Source organism: Xylocopa sonorina, chromosome 5, assembly GCF_050948175.1.
Source record: "Xylocopa sonorina isolate GNS202 chromosome 5, iyXylSono1_principal, whole genome shotgun sequence".
Lineage (NCBI taxonomy): Eukaryota > Metazoa > Arthropoda > Insecta > Hymenoptera > Apidae > Xylocopa > Xylocopa sonorina.
Window position 1 is genome coordinate 2,235,185 of NC_135197.1, and position 14,958 is coordinate 2,250,142.

The 14,958-nt window shown below is 30.2% G+C and overlaps 2 protein-coding genes across 2 annotated transcripts in view; one reads left to right on the forward strand and one right to left on the reverse strand.

Annotated features, from left to right (window-relative positions):
- The first annotated feature begins 922 nt into the window (after nt 1–922).
- Nucleotides 923–5,454, forward strand: LOC143424031 (uncharacterized). The gene is made up of 2 exons (XM_076895838.1): nt 923–3,845; nt 3,984–5,454. The coding sequence occupies exons 1-2, from the start codon at nt 1,306–1,308 to the stop codon at nt 5,452–5,454; spliced, it is 4,011 nt and encodes a 1,336-aa protein (XP_076751953.1). The 5' UTR covers nt 923–1,305.
- Nucleotides 5,455–10,934: 5,480 nt separating this feature from the next.
- Nucleotides 10,935–14,958, reverse strand: part of Invadolysin (leishmanolysin-like peptidase, invadolysin) — a 188,405-nt gene continuing 184,381 nt past the window's right edge. Inside the window, exons 9-15 of the mRNA XM_076895050.1 lie at nt 14,172–14,397; nt 13,361–13,554; nt 12,936–13,068; nt 12,676–12,835; nt 12,281–12,447; nt 12,077–12,196; nt 10,935–11,798 (exon numbers count right to left, since the gene is read on the reverse strand). Of these exons, the coding sequence (XP_076751165.1) occupies nt 11,643–11,798; nt 12,077–12,196; nt 12,281–12,447; nt 12,676–12,835; nt 12,936–13,068; nt 13,361–13,554; nt 14,172–14,397 (1,156 nt within the window). The 3' untranslated portion in view covers nt 10,935–11,642. The remainder of the gene's footprint in view (nt 11,799–12,076; nt 12,197–12,280; nt 12,448–12,675; nt 12,836–12,935; nt 13,069–13,360; nt 13,555–14,171; nt 14,398–14,958) is intronic.

The window sequence follows — 14,958 nt, forward strand, 5'->3', positions numbered from 1 at the left end:
TTCTCGTCGCACACATGTCTTCCCGTGACGCCATAATGGGTTCATCACATCGTTATCGCCACGATCAATGCAGACATCCTGCCTCGTTAGACGAACACCTTCCGCCGGAATGACAGTGGCTCTCGTGGACGCCATACCATTCACCCTTGTCGAGTCTATTGGAGCTCAAATCCATTGTCTGCGCCCCTACGGTCTAACCACAACGGTATTGTAACGATTATCAACCTCCATGGACGTAGCAAACGCGTCATGCAGTCCTCGTTGCAATACCTTCGTTTCTGTCATAAATCCTGTAATCATTAACTCAAAGCAAATAGCATCACCCATGATTTCAACCATTCCGCGGAGACAACCAATTTCGACCGTCGGCCTCTTAAATCCTCAATTCGTGCCGGTTGTTACAAAGAACCGCAGAGACACGAAAAATAGTCCCTTGAACCTTGTGTGAAGTTTCCTGCTGTCTCCTGTTGCCTGGTCTCTTCTTATCGGTTCTTTTCGTATTTCTAAATTTGTGTTAAATAATTTATTTAATTAAATTAATACAATATAGAATAAAATACAATTAGAGTTTATTTTTTAATGATACCTGTACTTATAATACAATATTTCTTATATCTAGTATCGTAAAATATTTATTATTAGAAGCATTTTAATAAACTGTACCAAACATAATATAATATTCCGCAAAGTTTCATAAAATGCTAAAATAACCTAACCATTCCGAGTTAAGTTGGTGACATTGTAAGTGTCACTAAAAATGATATGGGGAATTTGGGGCCTCTGAATTATAAGATAGAAAGATGCTATACCTATATTCTGTTTATAATGTGAGTTGTATAGTGATAATTCTTAGAACAGTACGAATGGAAATTTTGAAATAAAATCGCTGAAATTATCCTTCTAATGAAACTAAATTAAATTAAGTAGTTCGTGAAAGAAAATCGTTATAATTGGCTGTGATTTGTCCTAAAATTGCCGTCTAGGAAAATTGAAACATGTGATAAGTTTACAGATAACCAAAGCAGACTGTTCTCACATGTTTATGCACAAGATAAACCACGTTTCTATATTTGTGCCAAATTATTAATACCAATTTCATTGGTACTATACCTATATGTTTATTAGTACTAGATTTGGTAATTTAACTGAGAGTTCAAAGATAAATTAAGTTCACATACAGCAAAAATAGTATTGAAACTCTTTTATGGCACATGGACTTGGAATAGAAACAAAGCATGACGAAGAATGACCAACTTTAATTTTATATTTAATTGTAAATATTGAATATAGATATTTTATATTACAATGACAACAGGTGAGGCTACAATAATGGAGTCTTCACAAAATACTAAAACTATCTCAAGTAAACAAAGTGGGAGTTCAAAGGATACAGTACCCAATAAACGAAGATATTCCATTGGAGAGGAAGATGCCACAGTACCAAAGAGGCTACGTAAGGATTCAGAAATACCTAATGGTTTAACCGATGAGTCTGGATATGATTTGCTTGACGAATCTTACAATGCCACTTGTCATGTTAATCATTACAAAAAACATTTTCCTCGTCATCTAATAGGATTTATGTATCGGCTTGACTTACTGTTTCTTTGTTCACTTAAAAAGTTAACACTCAAACATAAATATCCTTCGCTATCATTATCACTTGAAGGTTCTAAAATTGATAAATTTGATGATATTGTTATACATTCTGAGAAGAAAATTATTCATATAAAAATTGAAAATGTGGACAAATATTACATAGATAACAGTATTAATTATGCCACATTATTTATCAGAGAAAAACAAAGCTTTTCTATTAATAACTACTTTGACAATTTTGTTGACCATGTAATTTCTAAATCGGATGATTTTTTAGACAACATAGAACATTTTATTGTTTATACTAACGCAGGATTAGAGCTTACAGAAGAAAATAAATTGAGAAAAAGGAGATTTAAAAATTTCTATCCTCTTAAATTTGAAAATATAAACATAGAAGAGTATAGTATTTTGAAAGACTTTTTGTTTACAAACGATAATGCACAGGGACGTGCATTTTATTATTTTTCAAAAGAGACTATGACAAGGGAAGAAGTTTTAAAACTATTAAAATTCTCCTCTACTATGCAAAAAGTACTAAACGAAAAAGGATTTCCTCAGGGATTTGAAACAAGAATAAAAGAAGCATTTTTAGATAAATTAGTATTTGGAGTCAATCAACCCAATAGAGAAGAACTAAACAGCATCGTTAAAGCTGAAATAGAAAAGAATAATGAAGTTAAAGAAAGTTATATAGCATTCTATGAAAAAATGTTATGTGATTTAACTACTTCAATAGAGCATAAAAAATTTGCTGATAATATATTTGGAATTACATATGAATTGAATTTATTAATTTCCTTTTTGCACGCTATGTTCTTGCATACAAGTATGATCTCCATAAATTTAAAAGGAAATAACCAAGACGTATCCAATGACATTGTTATCAATTACAGAGATAGAATGACTTATGTAAAGGCTCTTAATATAAATAATGGTATCGGTTATAAGCAATTGTTTCCTTTCAAACCACAGGAAAGGAAACATAGGTTCTCTATCAATAAGTATTTTACTCTTTTTATGGAAAATTTGGAAAAAGATATAAGATATTTTATTATCTATACTAATGCAGACTTACATCTTACAGAAGAAAAAGAATTAAAAAGAAGATATTCTAGAGATTTTTATCCTTTAAAATTTAATAGTATCAATATTCAAAAGAAGAGGTACAAAATCTTAAGAGATTGTATATATTGTATAAATAAGAATGGTCTTTATCAATTTTCACAAGAAGAAACAACAAGAGAAAAGCTTTTTGAATTGTTAAGGCTTCCTCCTTCTTTTGAAAAAGAAAAAGAAGAAGGAAGATTACCTAGTGAAATTGAAAAACAAATAAAGGAGAAATTTTTGAACAAGGTAATATTTGCAATTAATCAACCTAATACAAAGGAATTAAATAACATCATTAGAGAAGAAATAAAAAAAAATAATATTTTACATAATTATGAACAATTACACGAAGTAGCATTACGTTGGTTAGAATCCCACGAATTTGGTCCAATTACAAAAGGAATAATGGAAGAGCTTCTTGAAGATGTAAAAAATAATAGGTCAAGCTACAGGAAAATTCGGAAAAGAAATATTGATGAGGAGATTAAATTTGCTAAAAGCGTGGTTGGTAAAGAAGGCACACCTGCATTTAATCAGTTTTTAGAATTTTTGGTTGAAGGAGAAGGCAAAAATAATCTAGAAGTTATGAGAGACAAAGGAATAAATTTGTCACACATGTTTAGTATTTTAAGTGGAGCAAAGAGTAATGCTATAAAAGCTTTTAAGGACTTGTACAATCTTTGGTTCGATAAAGAGGGGAATAAAACACAATATTTAAGGACTTTAGAGAAAGAAAGAATAAATTTATCTAGTATGTCTAGTATTCTCGGAGGAGCAGGTGTTAATGCTGCTATAGCTTTTAAAGATTTGTATGATCTTTGGTTTGACAAAGAAGGAAATAGAATGCAGTATTTAGAAACTTTAGAAAAAGAAGGAATAAGTCTGTCTAACATGTCATGTATCTTATGTGGAGCAAGAGCTAATGCAGTAACAGCTTTCAAAAACTTGTATGGTCTTTTGTTTGATAAAGATGGAAATAAGACACAATACTTAATAACATTAGAAAAAGAAGGAATAAATTTATCTAATATATCTACTGTTTTAAGTGGTGCAAGAGCTAATACCATGAAAGCATTTAAAGACCTATATTACCTTTGGTTTGATACAGAAGGAAATAAAACACGATATTTAAAGACCTTAGAAAAGGAAGGAATAAATTTATCACATATATCGAGTGTCTTAAGTGGAGCAAAAGCTAAAGCTGTAAAAACTTTTAAAAATCTATTTGATTTTTGGTTTGACGGGCAAGGAAATAAAACACAATATTTAAAAACTTTAGAAAAAGAAGGAATAAATCTGCTTCATATATCCAGAATTCTAAACGGAGCGGCGACCAATGCTGATAAAGCTTTCAAGGACTTGTATAACCTTTGGTTCGATGAAGAAGAAAATAAAAAGCAATATTTAATAACTCTGGAGAGGGAAAATATAAAAATACTCAGTGTATCCAATATTTTACATGGGGCAGGAAGTAATGCTGCAAAAGCTTTTAAAGAGTTATATGATCTTTGGTTTGATGAAGAAGGAAATAAAAAGAAATATTTAAGAACTCTAGAAAAAGAAGGTATAAGTTTATCTGATATGTCCAGTGTTTTAGGTGGTGCAGGTGCTACTGCCGCTAATGCTTTTAAAGACTTATATGATTGCTGGTTCGATAAAAAAGGAAATAAAAAACAATGTTTAATAACTTTAGAAAGGGAAGGATTAAATCTATCTAATATGTGTATTATTTTAAGTCGAACAGGGACCAAAGCTGCAAAAACTTTTAAAAACTTATATTACCTTTGGTTTGATGAGCAGGGAAACAAAACTCACCATTTAAAGCATTTTATTGAGATTAAAGATGGAAGAAAAAGTTTTACAGTGAACGACTTGTCGAGTATCTTAGAAGGTGCAGGAACTAGAGCTAAAAATGCTTTTAAAAACTTGCATAAAGTTTGTTTTAGTGACAGAGGAGACATAACAAAACTTCTAGATGATTTCTATAAAGCAGGTTTCAAGCCAAGTAACTTATCTTGTTTGTTGCATAAAACAGGGATTCGTGCTTCTTCTACTTTAAAAAGGTTGCATGTTATTTGTTTTAATCAGAAAAAAGAGAAAACAGAATTGTTAGAGAATTTCTATATGGCTGGTTTTAGAGCATATGACTTGTGCAATATATTAAGTGGAACAGCGGATAGTTTAGAAAAATTTCACAATTTTTGTTTTATAAAGCAAACAAAAATATACTTAAATCATTTCTTAAATGAGAAAGAAAGTTTTACATTGCGTAATATATGTAATATTTTGCATGGGGCAGAAACTAACATTTGTTCCACCTTCAAGGATTTTCATGATGTCTGTTTCGATGAGGAAGGAAACAGAGCACAGCTTTTAAATGATTTCTATAAGGCAGGTTTTAAACCACGCGACTTATCCAATGTACTATCTTTGTCAGGGAATAATGCTTCCATTATTTTAAGAAATTTTCATAAATTGTGTTTCAATGAAAACAAGTGCTTAAATCACTTCTTAGCTGAGACAGAACTTTTTACTCCAAAAATCTTGTGTAAAATATTACACGGAGTAGGGATAAATATTGAGCCTATTTTTGAACAATTACATAACTTGTGCTTTGATAATAATGGAAAAAAAAGGAAGTATTTAAGAAATCTGGTGAAACACAATCAACATGAGATATATGATATATTATATGAAAAAGTTAAAGAAATTTCATCTACTTTTTCAGATGATATATCATTCTAGCAGTAGAATATGAATATTGAACTGTTACTAAAGTAAAATAAAAAATGTGGAGCAAGTACTACTAGTGGCTTGGTCATAAGTTAACGCACAGCAGACAGAACTACAATTTGGGAATGTATCATTGTAAACAGAAGAATTGCATTTATATTTTCTATATGTACATAGTCACTCATCTATGCGAGAAAGCATTTTTTGTTAAACCATAATGTATACAGAAATAAAAGACTGCTGACTGTATAAATATATTCTACAAGTCCCATATGAATTAAAAATGATTGTACATATTAGTTTTGCAGAACTAAAAAAGTTTTTTTTTATTGAACCTTAGGTCATAATACGAGTATTTCCAGCTATTTAGACTTTATTAACATTTTCAGTCATTTTTAGTTTGTAAACAGGGCAATATCACTGCAGAAATTGTTTCCTTAAGTTAATGTATCACGCGGCGATTGGTAACTACACTTTTAAATATTTAATTGCAAGTCTCATAAATTAGATCTGGTAATGATTAAGAATCGAAGTTATAACGGTGTACATACAAATACATTTAGATTCTATGAACAATAAGAACGAATTCTTATCTAACCATAAAAAAAAAGAAAACAAGTTGGATCTTAATAAGTATACTGTAATATTCTGTTATAATCATGGCACATTTACATAACGATAAACTTAAATCAATTAAACTATGTTACAGTACAATTTATATGTAGTGTGTGAAAAAATAGTGTATAAATTTTGAGAAGGAAGCGATATAAAGAGAGGATACGAAACAGACTACAATGTTATAAATCAATCTTTTGTATGATATTGTCTTTTGCTTCTATTATAAAGGTACATTTTCTACGCGACTTAATGTACAATGTTACGTGCTTCGATTTCTAAAGTTACTTATAATTAGGTTCTTGTTAGGAGATACTTTATGTACCCTTTCTTATTATTTCCTACTTTATTATAAGTTATAATGTAATATGTTTGTCTGGACATAAACTTTAATTCGATAAGAAATATTTCTCATTCTTTCTGTTTTTTGAAATAGATTTTATACAGAAGATAAGGATATTCTTGCTGTCTGAAAATAGAGCGACGCGCTTGCAATTAAAGCATTTGTTACATATAACAATCTTCCATTAAATTGTTAATCAGATAAAAATTTTACACTGATATCCCTAATTTTCAATAAATTCTATAGTACATGTGTTTTATCAATTTTTACAGACTCATGCACGCAGCATACATACGTTTGCACATTTCTCGTACCGTTTGTTATTTAATTGGGCGTTGTAATGTTATTAAAACATAGTTAATGTCTTTCCGTATTATTTTTGTATTATATTGAATACTCAACACTCTTTAAGATATAAAAGCGTAAATTTACCATCAGATATTTGGTAGATTATACCAAATTATTCATACACTAAACAGAGTCTATTTCTTAAATATAATAATACGTAATTTAGTTCTTTCGTATCGATTCGGATTTTTATTAAACATTTCTTAATAATTTTTTATTAAAACAAAAACTGAAGTTTTTATACGTTGTGAGAAAGTTGTTTTAAAATCACAAAGAGCAAAGCAGGAACTTAAAGATCCTTTAGTTTGAAGAATACAGCATGAATACATCCTACTCGTAAATTTCTTCTTTAAGCACGTCATATTTCGTTTTTTATTAAAAAGATATGTTTGGAGAAATTTTAGTATTTTTAAAATTTCGATTATTTTAAAACCGATAACTGATCCGATTTTTATCTTGCCAGTTGAATCACTGCATATGCAAATGTACGTTTTTGTAGAACATTTTGAAGTTTTACCTTTCTATCGATATGAAAGAATTAATATGATAGTGCATTATATATAAAAATTCTATATAAAATTATGGAATAGACGGTCAATAATCATAATAAAAAAAGTTGAAAATACATTAAATGATATAAGATTCGTAATACTATCCGTGATGGAATGTATCAGAAAAATATTAATTTTACTAGAGGGTATTTCAAGGCCGATGATATAACTAGGCAGAAGATTAATTTACATGTAAAAATAAGTCAAAAATATAAAGAATAGCATTTCTGTTTTTAAGATTTTTTCTTCAATAAAAAAGAAAAAAGAATCAAGTTTAAAAATCTGTTAAGTGCGCGTATATTTGACCATCTTCCAACTGAAAATGTTCAGTGTGGATGTTGATGGAATATGAACGATCGTCGCATACATTTTTACTATCTTGCCGATGCATTGTTCTATATTATTTAACGTAAAATTTTCAAAATTAAAGCCAATTAAATACTATAAGTATTAATTTCCAAACCATTTAATCAAAATATAGCTATGCGCATACACGACAAATTGTTAAATTGATTTTTCTGAAAAAATTGTATGGCATACTTTCGACTTGTCTTAGCATGTAAAACAACAACTGGCTCGGTCTTCGTATTGCACCACGCAGTCTGATCCCTTTGTATAACATTGTTTTAATTACAGATTTGGCGCAAATAATATTTAATAGATAAGTACACTTTGTACAATCTCTTCAGTGATGTGCGAAGATTTTTAACACGATAAAGCCTTATGATGTTTATATCTACAAATATCTTAATTTCCTAAATTTTTCATATGTAATTATTTAGTATTTTACACATCATTCGTGTCATGCTAAACCTCTTATATATCGCAATGGAATGTTAAAAATCTTTGTAATCCGTAAAAAGTATTCTTGTCTCATGCACGAGTACAACAAAAGGAAATAATGGACATGTTTCATTTGCATGATTGCACAAGAATAATTTCTTTTGAGAAACCTAAAATTCTTCTAAATTTTATTATTAAATCTGTATTTATATATAGGGTGTTCGGTAACTGGTGGTACAACCGAAAAGGGCATGATTCTAGATGAAAAAAAAGTCGAAAATATAGAATAACAATTTTTCATTTAAGGCTTTGTTTTCGGAAAATTGACTTTGAATTATCACCGAGTACGGGTGCATTTGATCATGTTTCAATATAGCGGATCTCACTGTAGATCATTGTCTCGATTGAAGTTATGTTGATAAACACTTCCAATAACACGGAAATGTTTTCCTAACTGTTCCGATCGACGGAATAATAACATGAAGTTTTCTAAAAGGCTATTTTTGAGAGATTTTTTTAAACCAACATTAGCTTGACCACCACGCTCAATTGTGTATTTTGGAGAAATCATGAGTTGCAAGCAATTGAAAGAAAAGATTATTGTAGCCTTTCATACATTAAAACAACCGGATACTTTAGAAAGCGTTTATAGAAATTTAATTAAAAGAGCAGAATTACGTTTTCGGCAGGATGGGCAACATTTCCAGTAATTTCTGTAATAATAAACTTTGTTTCAAACATTCTATTTCATTACGTGTTCGTAATTTACGTGTCCCATCGAGAGAACGATTTACAGTGAGATCCGTTCTAACGAGACGTGATCAGGTATACCCGTACCCGGTGAAAATTCAACGACGATTTTCTCGAAAACAAAGCCTTGGATGAAAAATTGTTATTTTATACTTTCGACTTATTTTTTCATCTAGAATCAACCTATATTCGGTTGTACCACTAGTTACCGAACTCCCTGGATATATAACTTATTTCTATTACTTATTTGATATAAATGTCATTTATACGTGTACTGGTAATTGCATGAAATACGGAACACTTCGAGAATAATTTATTGCGAAGTGCTCCCTATTTCTTCTAGTACATTCACTCATTCTTTGTATTAATAGATATAATATCGTATTTCTTCATGTAATACCTTGTAACCACTAACACAAACCTACGTTTCCATTTAACAAAAAAGTTTTTAATTCACTTTCCAATTAAATATCACAATTATAATAATAAAAATTCGAATGCAACAACAGAAATAAGTAATTATACAGGTAGTTATATAATACTATATAGTTATGAAACTTATAATACATATAAAAAATTTGCTATGTATTATACAGTTTTCATCATTTTCCAATATTTCTAAATAACTGAACACTATTAGAGCTTGTAAGTGAAAATATTTCCGAGGTAACAATAGGAGGAAAAAATTATAGAAAGGAGTTAACAATTAACCCTTATTTAATCTTTTGTGAACAATTTACAATGCATGACAAAATATAAAAATTCATAAAGTGCCTGAGAGATAATATAAAGTTATGCAAAATGGTGGGAAATATTTCGATTAGAAGAAGTTGTACTGTACAAATTTTATACAAATAAATGAAGTTATAAAAGAAACCTTGAAAATTAAGTTGTATAATTTTTAAGATCATAGAAATCTTTTTAACTCTTTTCTTTTGTTCCTAAGAACAAATATGTTGGACTGAATTAATAATACTACAATAATACTATAACTTGGACTGAATTAATAATACTACATTGTTAATCAAATGTCACAAGACTGTTAATTACATAACATTAATTTGTTCATTAAAGAATTGATTCTACATAAAGAATAAATAAGGGTTATTAAATCATACATGTATAAGTTATAAATAAAGTTGTTGTACATAAAAGAAGGCAGAGATAATATTGGCACTTACATATAGTTTGATACTTTCAAATGTAATCACTCACTTCTATCTGATGCTAACTGATAATTAATGACTTTTAATAACAATTCATAAAGTAAAATTATTATATACTATAATTTGTATACATACACTTGTAATGTGAAAAAACACAAAATTCGTCGAAGAAGATATTAACAAAATGGGCGGCATAATCAAGTAATCATATATGTATAGGAAGATCCATTTTTATCTCTACATTTATTTACCTTAGAATATATGTTAAATTGAAGGAAACCCATAGCTACAACCATTAAAAAATGTTCAATCTTCATTTCTTCTAAGGTGTATAAAAATGGCATAACGAAACACTTTTATTAATATTTATGTACTGTAAAATACTATTGAAAAATTAGCAAGTAAAATGTAATTGTAATTTTATTTGAAAGACAGAGATTTAAAGCTTTTGTAACCTGACATTGTACAGTCATCATCATTGAGACTGTTTGATGTGTAAACCATGTTACTGTGAAAGAATTAAGTATTCAATCATTTTGCAATATGGTTACTGATTTTTTTAAAATTCGAACGACTCATTGATAAGTGTTTCATTATTGTCAGCATGTCGTTTGATCTTTGTTGAAATTAATTGTATAGATGTTAAACTCTTAAAATGGATTAGTTGTTATAAGTTTGTACGCACCAAAATTCATCCTGTTTTCATGTTACATAATTTGCACTCCAAACATTACATAAAGTGAATATAAGCTTTAGAATAATCCCACAGTAATAATTGTGCATAGGAACAATTATAACAAAAGACGAATTGACTGATTTTATTTCTCCTTGTATTTAATATTTTGTACCTCATTTTAGGATAAAAGACTTATATATGCAAAGTATTCCTTCTTTACCTATCAATGCATAAGGCAATTATTGAAGTGTATTTAAACCTTGAAAAGAGTTACTTGATACCACTCAAAAATGAAGCAATGGTCTTGAAAGATCACTTCAAATACATACTACTTACTGATAATTTTACACATGTTGTACCTTAACTCTGTTATAATTAGTCTAACTTTATTATATCATTCTTTACTATATGAAAAAAATATATATTTTTTATTCCAAACTATGCAATTTTGAATTAATTTAACCAAGAAGAATATTTCTTCTAAATTCGTTCATTTGCATTTCAATTCAACATATTTTCCAGGATAAACAGATACATTAAAATAGATCAACCTTTATATATTCATTACTATTGGCACTTGAATGGATGCCTTGTCAAATTCATTATAGCGATTCTAAATATGTTTTGCCATGAATGCAAAACACGAAATATAGTGAACATTAATATCTTATGCATTTAAAATCTCTAGATTCGCATTTTATGTATCTTTTATACATTTAGTAATGTAAAAATTATTGAGGAGAAATATTTTTTTTCTTTTACAATAAACTATTAAAATAGAATTGTCACCTCGGTTGATATTCTTGTTATGAAACTATTACTTGGTTCCAAACATACCTTTTGTCGTCCAATGAACACTTCATGTTACATAGTTAGGAAGCATCTTTAAACGACATTTCGATTGTATGTTACAACTCGTCGACCTAGTTTCGATACTGATAAGAATATTACCTAGGTACGAGTACACATCATCTAAAAACAAAGAAATAACACAAAACAAAAAGTGGTGATAAGTTCGTAAATGTTCCAGCAGATGCACAGTATAAATTGTCTCTGTGATAATATGTGGCAGGTGGATGTTCATCTCCTGGCTTACAATGTTCATTCCTTTCTTTTAGTTCCGCCTATGAAAAAATAAATGAGCAATTCCATCCCCGACTACAACCTTAATTAGTGAAACTTAACAGAATTCATATGCACACAATACTTTAATGGAATAATTATCTGTATATAGTTTAAGTAAATGTAAAATATCTTCCTAAATATTCAATTTTAATAAAAATAATAAAAATAATAACTGTAATTGTAAAATTCTAATTTGTCCACAAAAATATAAATATACAGTAAATTATAATCAATTCTTTTTTATGTAACATTAATGGAATATAATATGAATTCTAACCTGGCAAATATCTCGGCAAGGAGGGCAAATTAGAGCACCTTTATGAAGCCAATCATTTTGCATTATTCTAATAGCAATTTCTTGACCAGCATGATAACATGTATACGTATAATTTGCAACCTGTAAAGCAATATACGTTTAATCACATATTTTGTGAGACATTGAGTACATGCATGAAATAAAATAATGTTTTCAGGCACTGACCATTATGTGTAATCTACCAGCTTCGCATTTGTACTGGTAACATCCGGAACCCCAATGTTGCCATTGTCGAGCTTGTTTACAAGTCCTTTCTTCCCACATTTGATTTGTATGGTCAAAACATCTCGAATGTGCACCATACATTTCTAAAGCAAAGTTTTTGTCTGGATCTGTAGAAAAATTCAGACAATTAATGGAATTGTGTAATTCGTATGTTGTGCATATTTGTTACTTACATAAAATATTAGTTGCATCACAAAAAAATGAAAAACGAATTTATCATAGACAAATGATAAATATATTCGTAAATTACTGATTGCACAAAAAAGCGTATCTTTACTTTGTATAATTTCAGTTTAATTCACTTCAATTATTGTTATTATTTAGAATAAACTTACGAGGATTGTTTTCTTCGTACAGACAGTGAGAGCCTCTAACTACAATATTTCGGGCTCTCCATGTAAATTCCTGTATGTACGGACAGTAATCTGCCAGAGATACTGAACCACCATAATACTGTTCTTCTCCAAATGGTACGTGAGGAATAGAATCGAAGTTCTATGGAATAAAAACTCATGTAGATTAATAACTTTTATTTTGTTGACTTAAAATGAGCATACTAGTATTGTATCGCATATTAAATAAATTAAAACAATACCTGATACTGTTTAGGCAATGGTTGCTGGTACTTAATTAAATTGCAAAGCGCTACTGAACTTCTATCATCGGTACATTCGGTCTGCAACGGGTCTTGTTTAACTTTGTTACAGAAAGGATGAATAGATTTTCCTCTGAAATTAAATAATACTTCATTATTTTAAAAGTATTTAACATCTTGTAATAAATTAGATACCGTACAACATGCTTACTTATTTCCGTGCTCTACGTTCCAACAAAAGAATTATAACGAGTCAGATAAATGCTAAACAAATTTCTAAATTACAGCAAAATGTACTATTATATTTATAAATTATAAAATCTATGTAAAATTCTCATTGCTAAGTACAATGTCTCCATGCTTTTACCATAAATCCGGAGAAATATATTTCGAAACGACGATATATAAATTTAAAAAGTACGTACGACAGTCTGGACGATTTCGATGATATCCATTCCTTGCACGACTTCATCGAGAAATCGCAGCCAAGATTTCTGCCCCAACCCAACTCCTGAGCCATCGAATAATTAGCACTGTACCATCCAGTGTCTTCCATAAGAGCCAACGTTATTCTCGAATAAACTGGATTTTGAGTATGTGTCCCTGTCATTGCCTCGTTCTAAAACAACAAAAATTCCACTGGTATATATTTTACAGAACTGTATGACTAACTTAAAGAAGTGTATCATCGTATAACGTATATACAAGTTCTAAATAAGGGATGAAACTGAACCAACCAAAAATTCTCCGCCTTCGACGCATTTACTACGACATATTATATGTCGACTCTTCTGCACAAAAATTCCGTAAAAATATCCGAGATATCCTTTCGAAATAACGAAGATGTTTCTGGCGGAATATCTCCGGCATGTATAACATAAGAATCATTTCAAGGGTTTGGAAGGAAAAACGATGTACCAGTAAGTGAAGAACGTTAAGTAATATTTATGTTTCGATGTTGCGTTTGAAAGATACGAGGAGAAGTGATGGTCGTAGTAGACATGAAAATTTATTTCCCATGTTTTTCAGAGAAAGCAAAAACTACGAAGATTCCCTCGCCTCTCGTTTATTATTTGCACTCGAGATTTCTCACGAGCAATAAATAAAGAGATACGGTAATTGCAAGTGTCAAGTGCGTACGAATTTGAAATTACATGTTCTACTATACATGTATTGGTATTAAAATACAGATTTTTATTTATTACATAATATGTAAGGCATCGCTTGTCGATTTACCTCAAACACTCGTTTCTCCCAATGTGTAAGCGCTGTGCCGTCCTCACCCTGGTCTTCCAATTCCGCACCCTCTAGTTCCGGGCAGTTGAAGTGAGCCTGAACTTCGGCACGAACCCTGGGCGTGACTATCATTTGCATCGACCTTCTCACATAGCCATCGTGCACTTGCCAGTACGGTCTGACTATGGTCTTGATCGTGTTCTCGCTCCACTGATACGTTTGTAATCTACGTGTAACCAGCGACAGGTGTTATCGGTGCTTCCCCTATTTGCCACGTTGCTATTGCTACTGGTGTTTCTTTCTTTAATTGAAACGAATGATGCAACGACGATTTCGAAACTTAAGTACGCCTAATGTCCTAATATCCTTCCGACGCGATGCAAACGTTACGTACTCGCACGATTTTTTATCACTATCTCTTGTTCAGTTTTGAAAACACAAGAGGAGTAATTTTAAGGAAGGCTTCCATTTTGAAGAAAGAGTATTAATAAACCACTTATTTTACAGAAGTCAGTAGATACTTAATTACGATGGCTAATAAATAACTTACTTCAAATAAATAAATTTATTGTGTTTACAAAATATCCGAAAGCAATAGTTCTTTTTTTCTGAATATGCGAAATAACTGGGGAACTGTATGTAGATTTCTATTGAATTTCGATTGTATATCGTAGCGCGAGTCATCGCAGATGCGAAGCTTAAGAAGATTCCCGTGTAAGTTCGTCAAATAGGAAGGGGGTTCAAAAACTGGAAGCTGACAATCAGACGAATTACGGACACTGCAAGG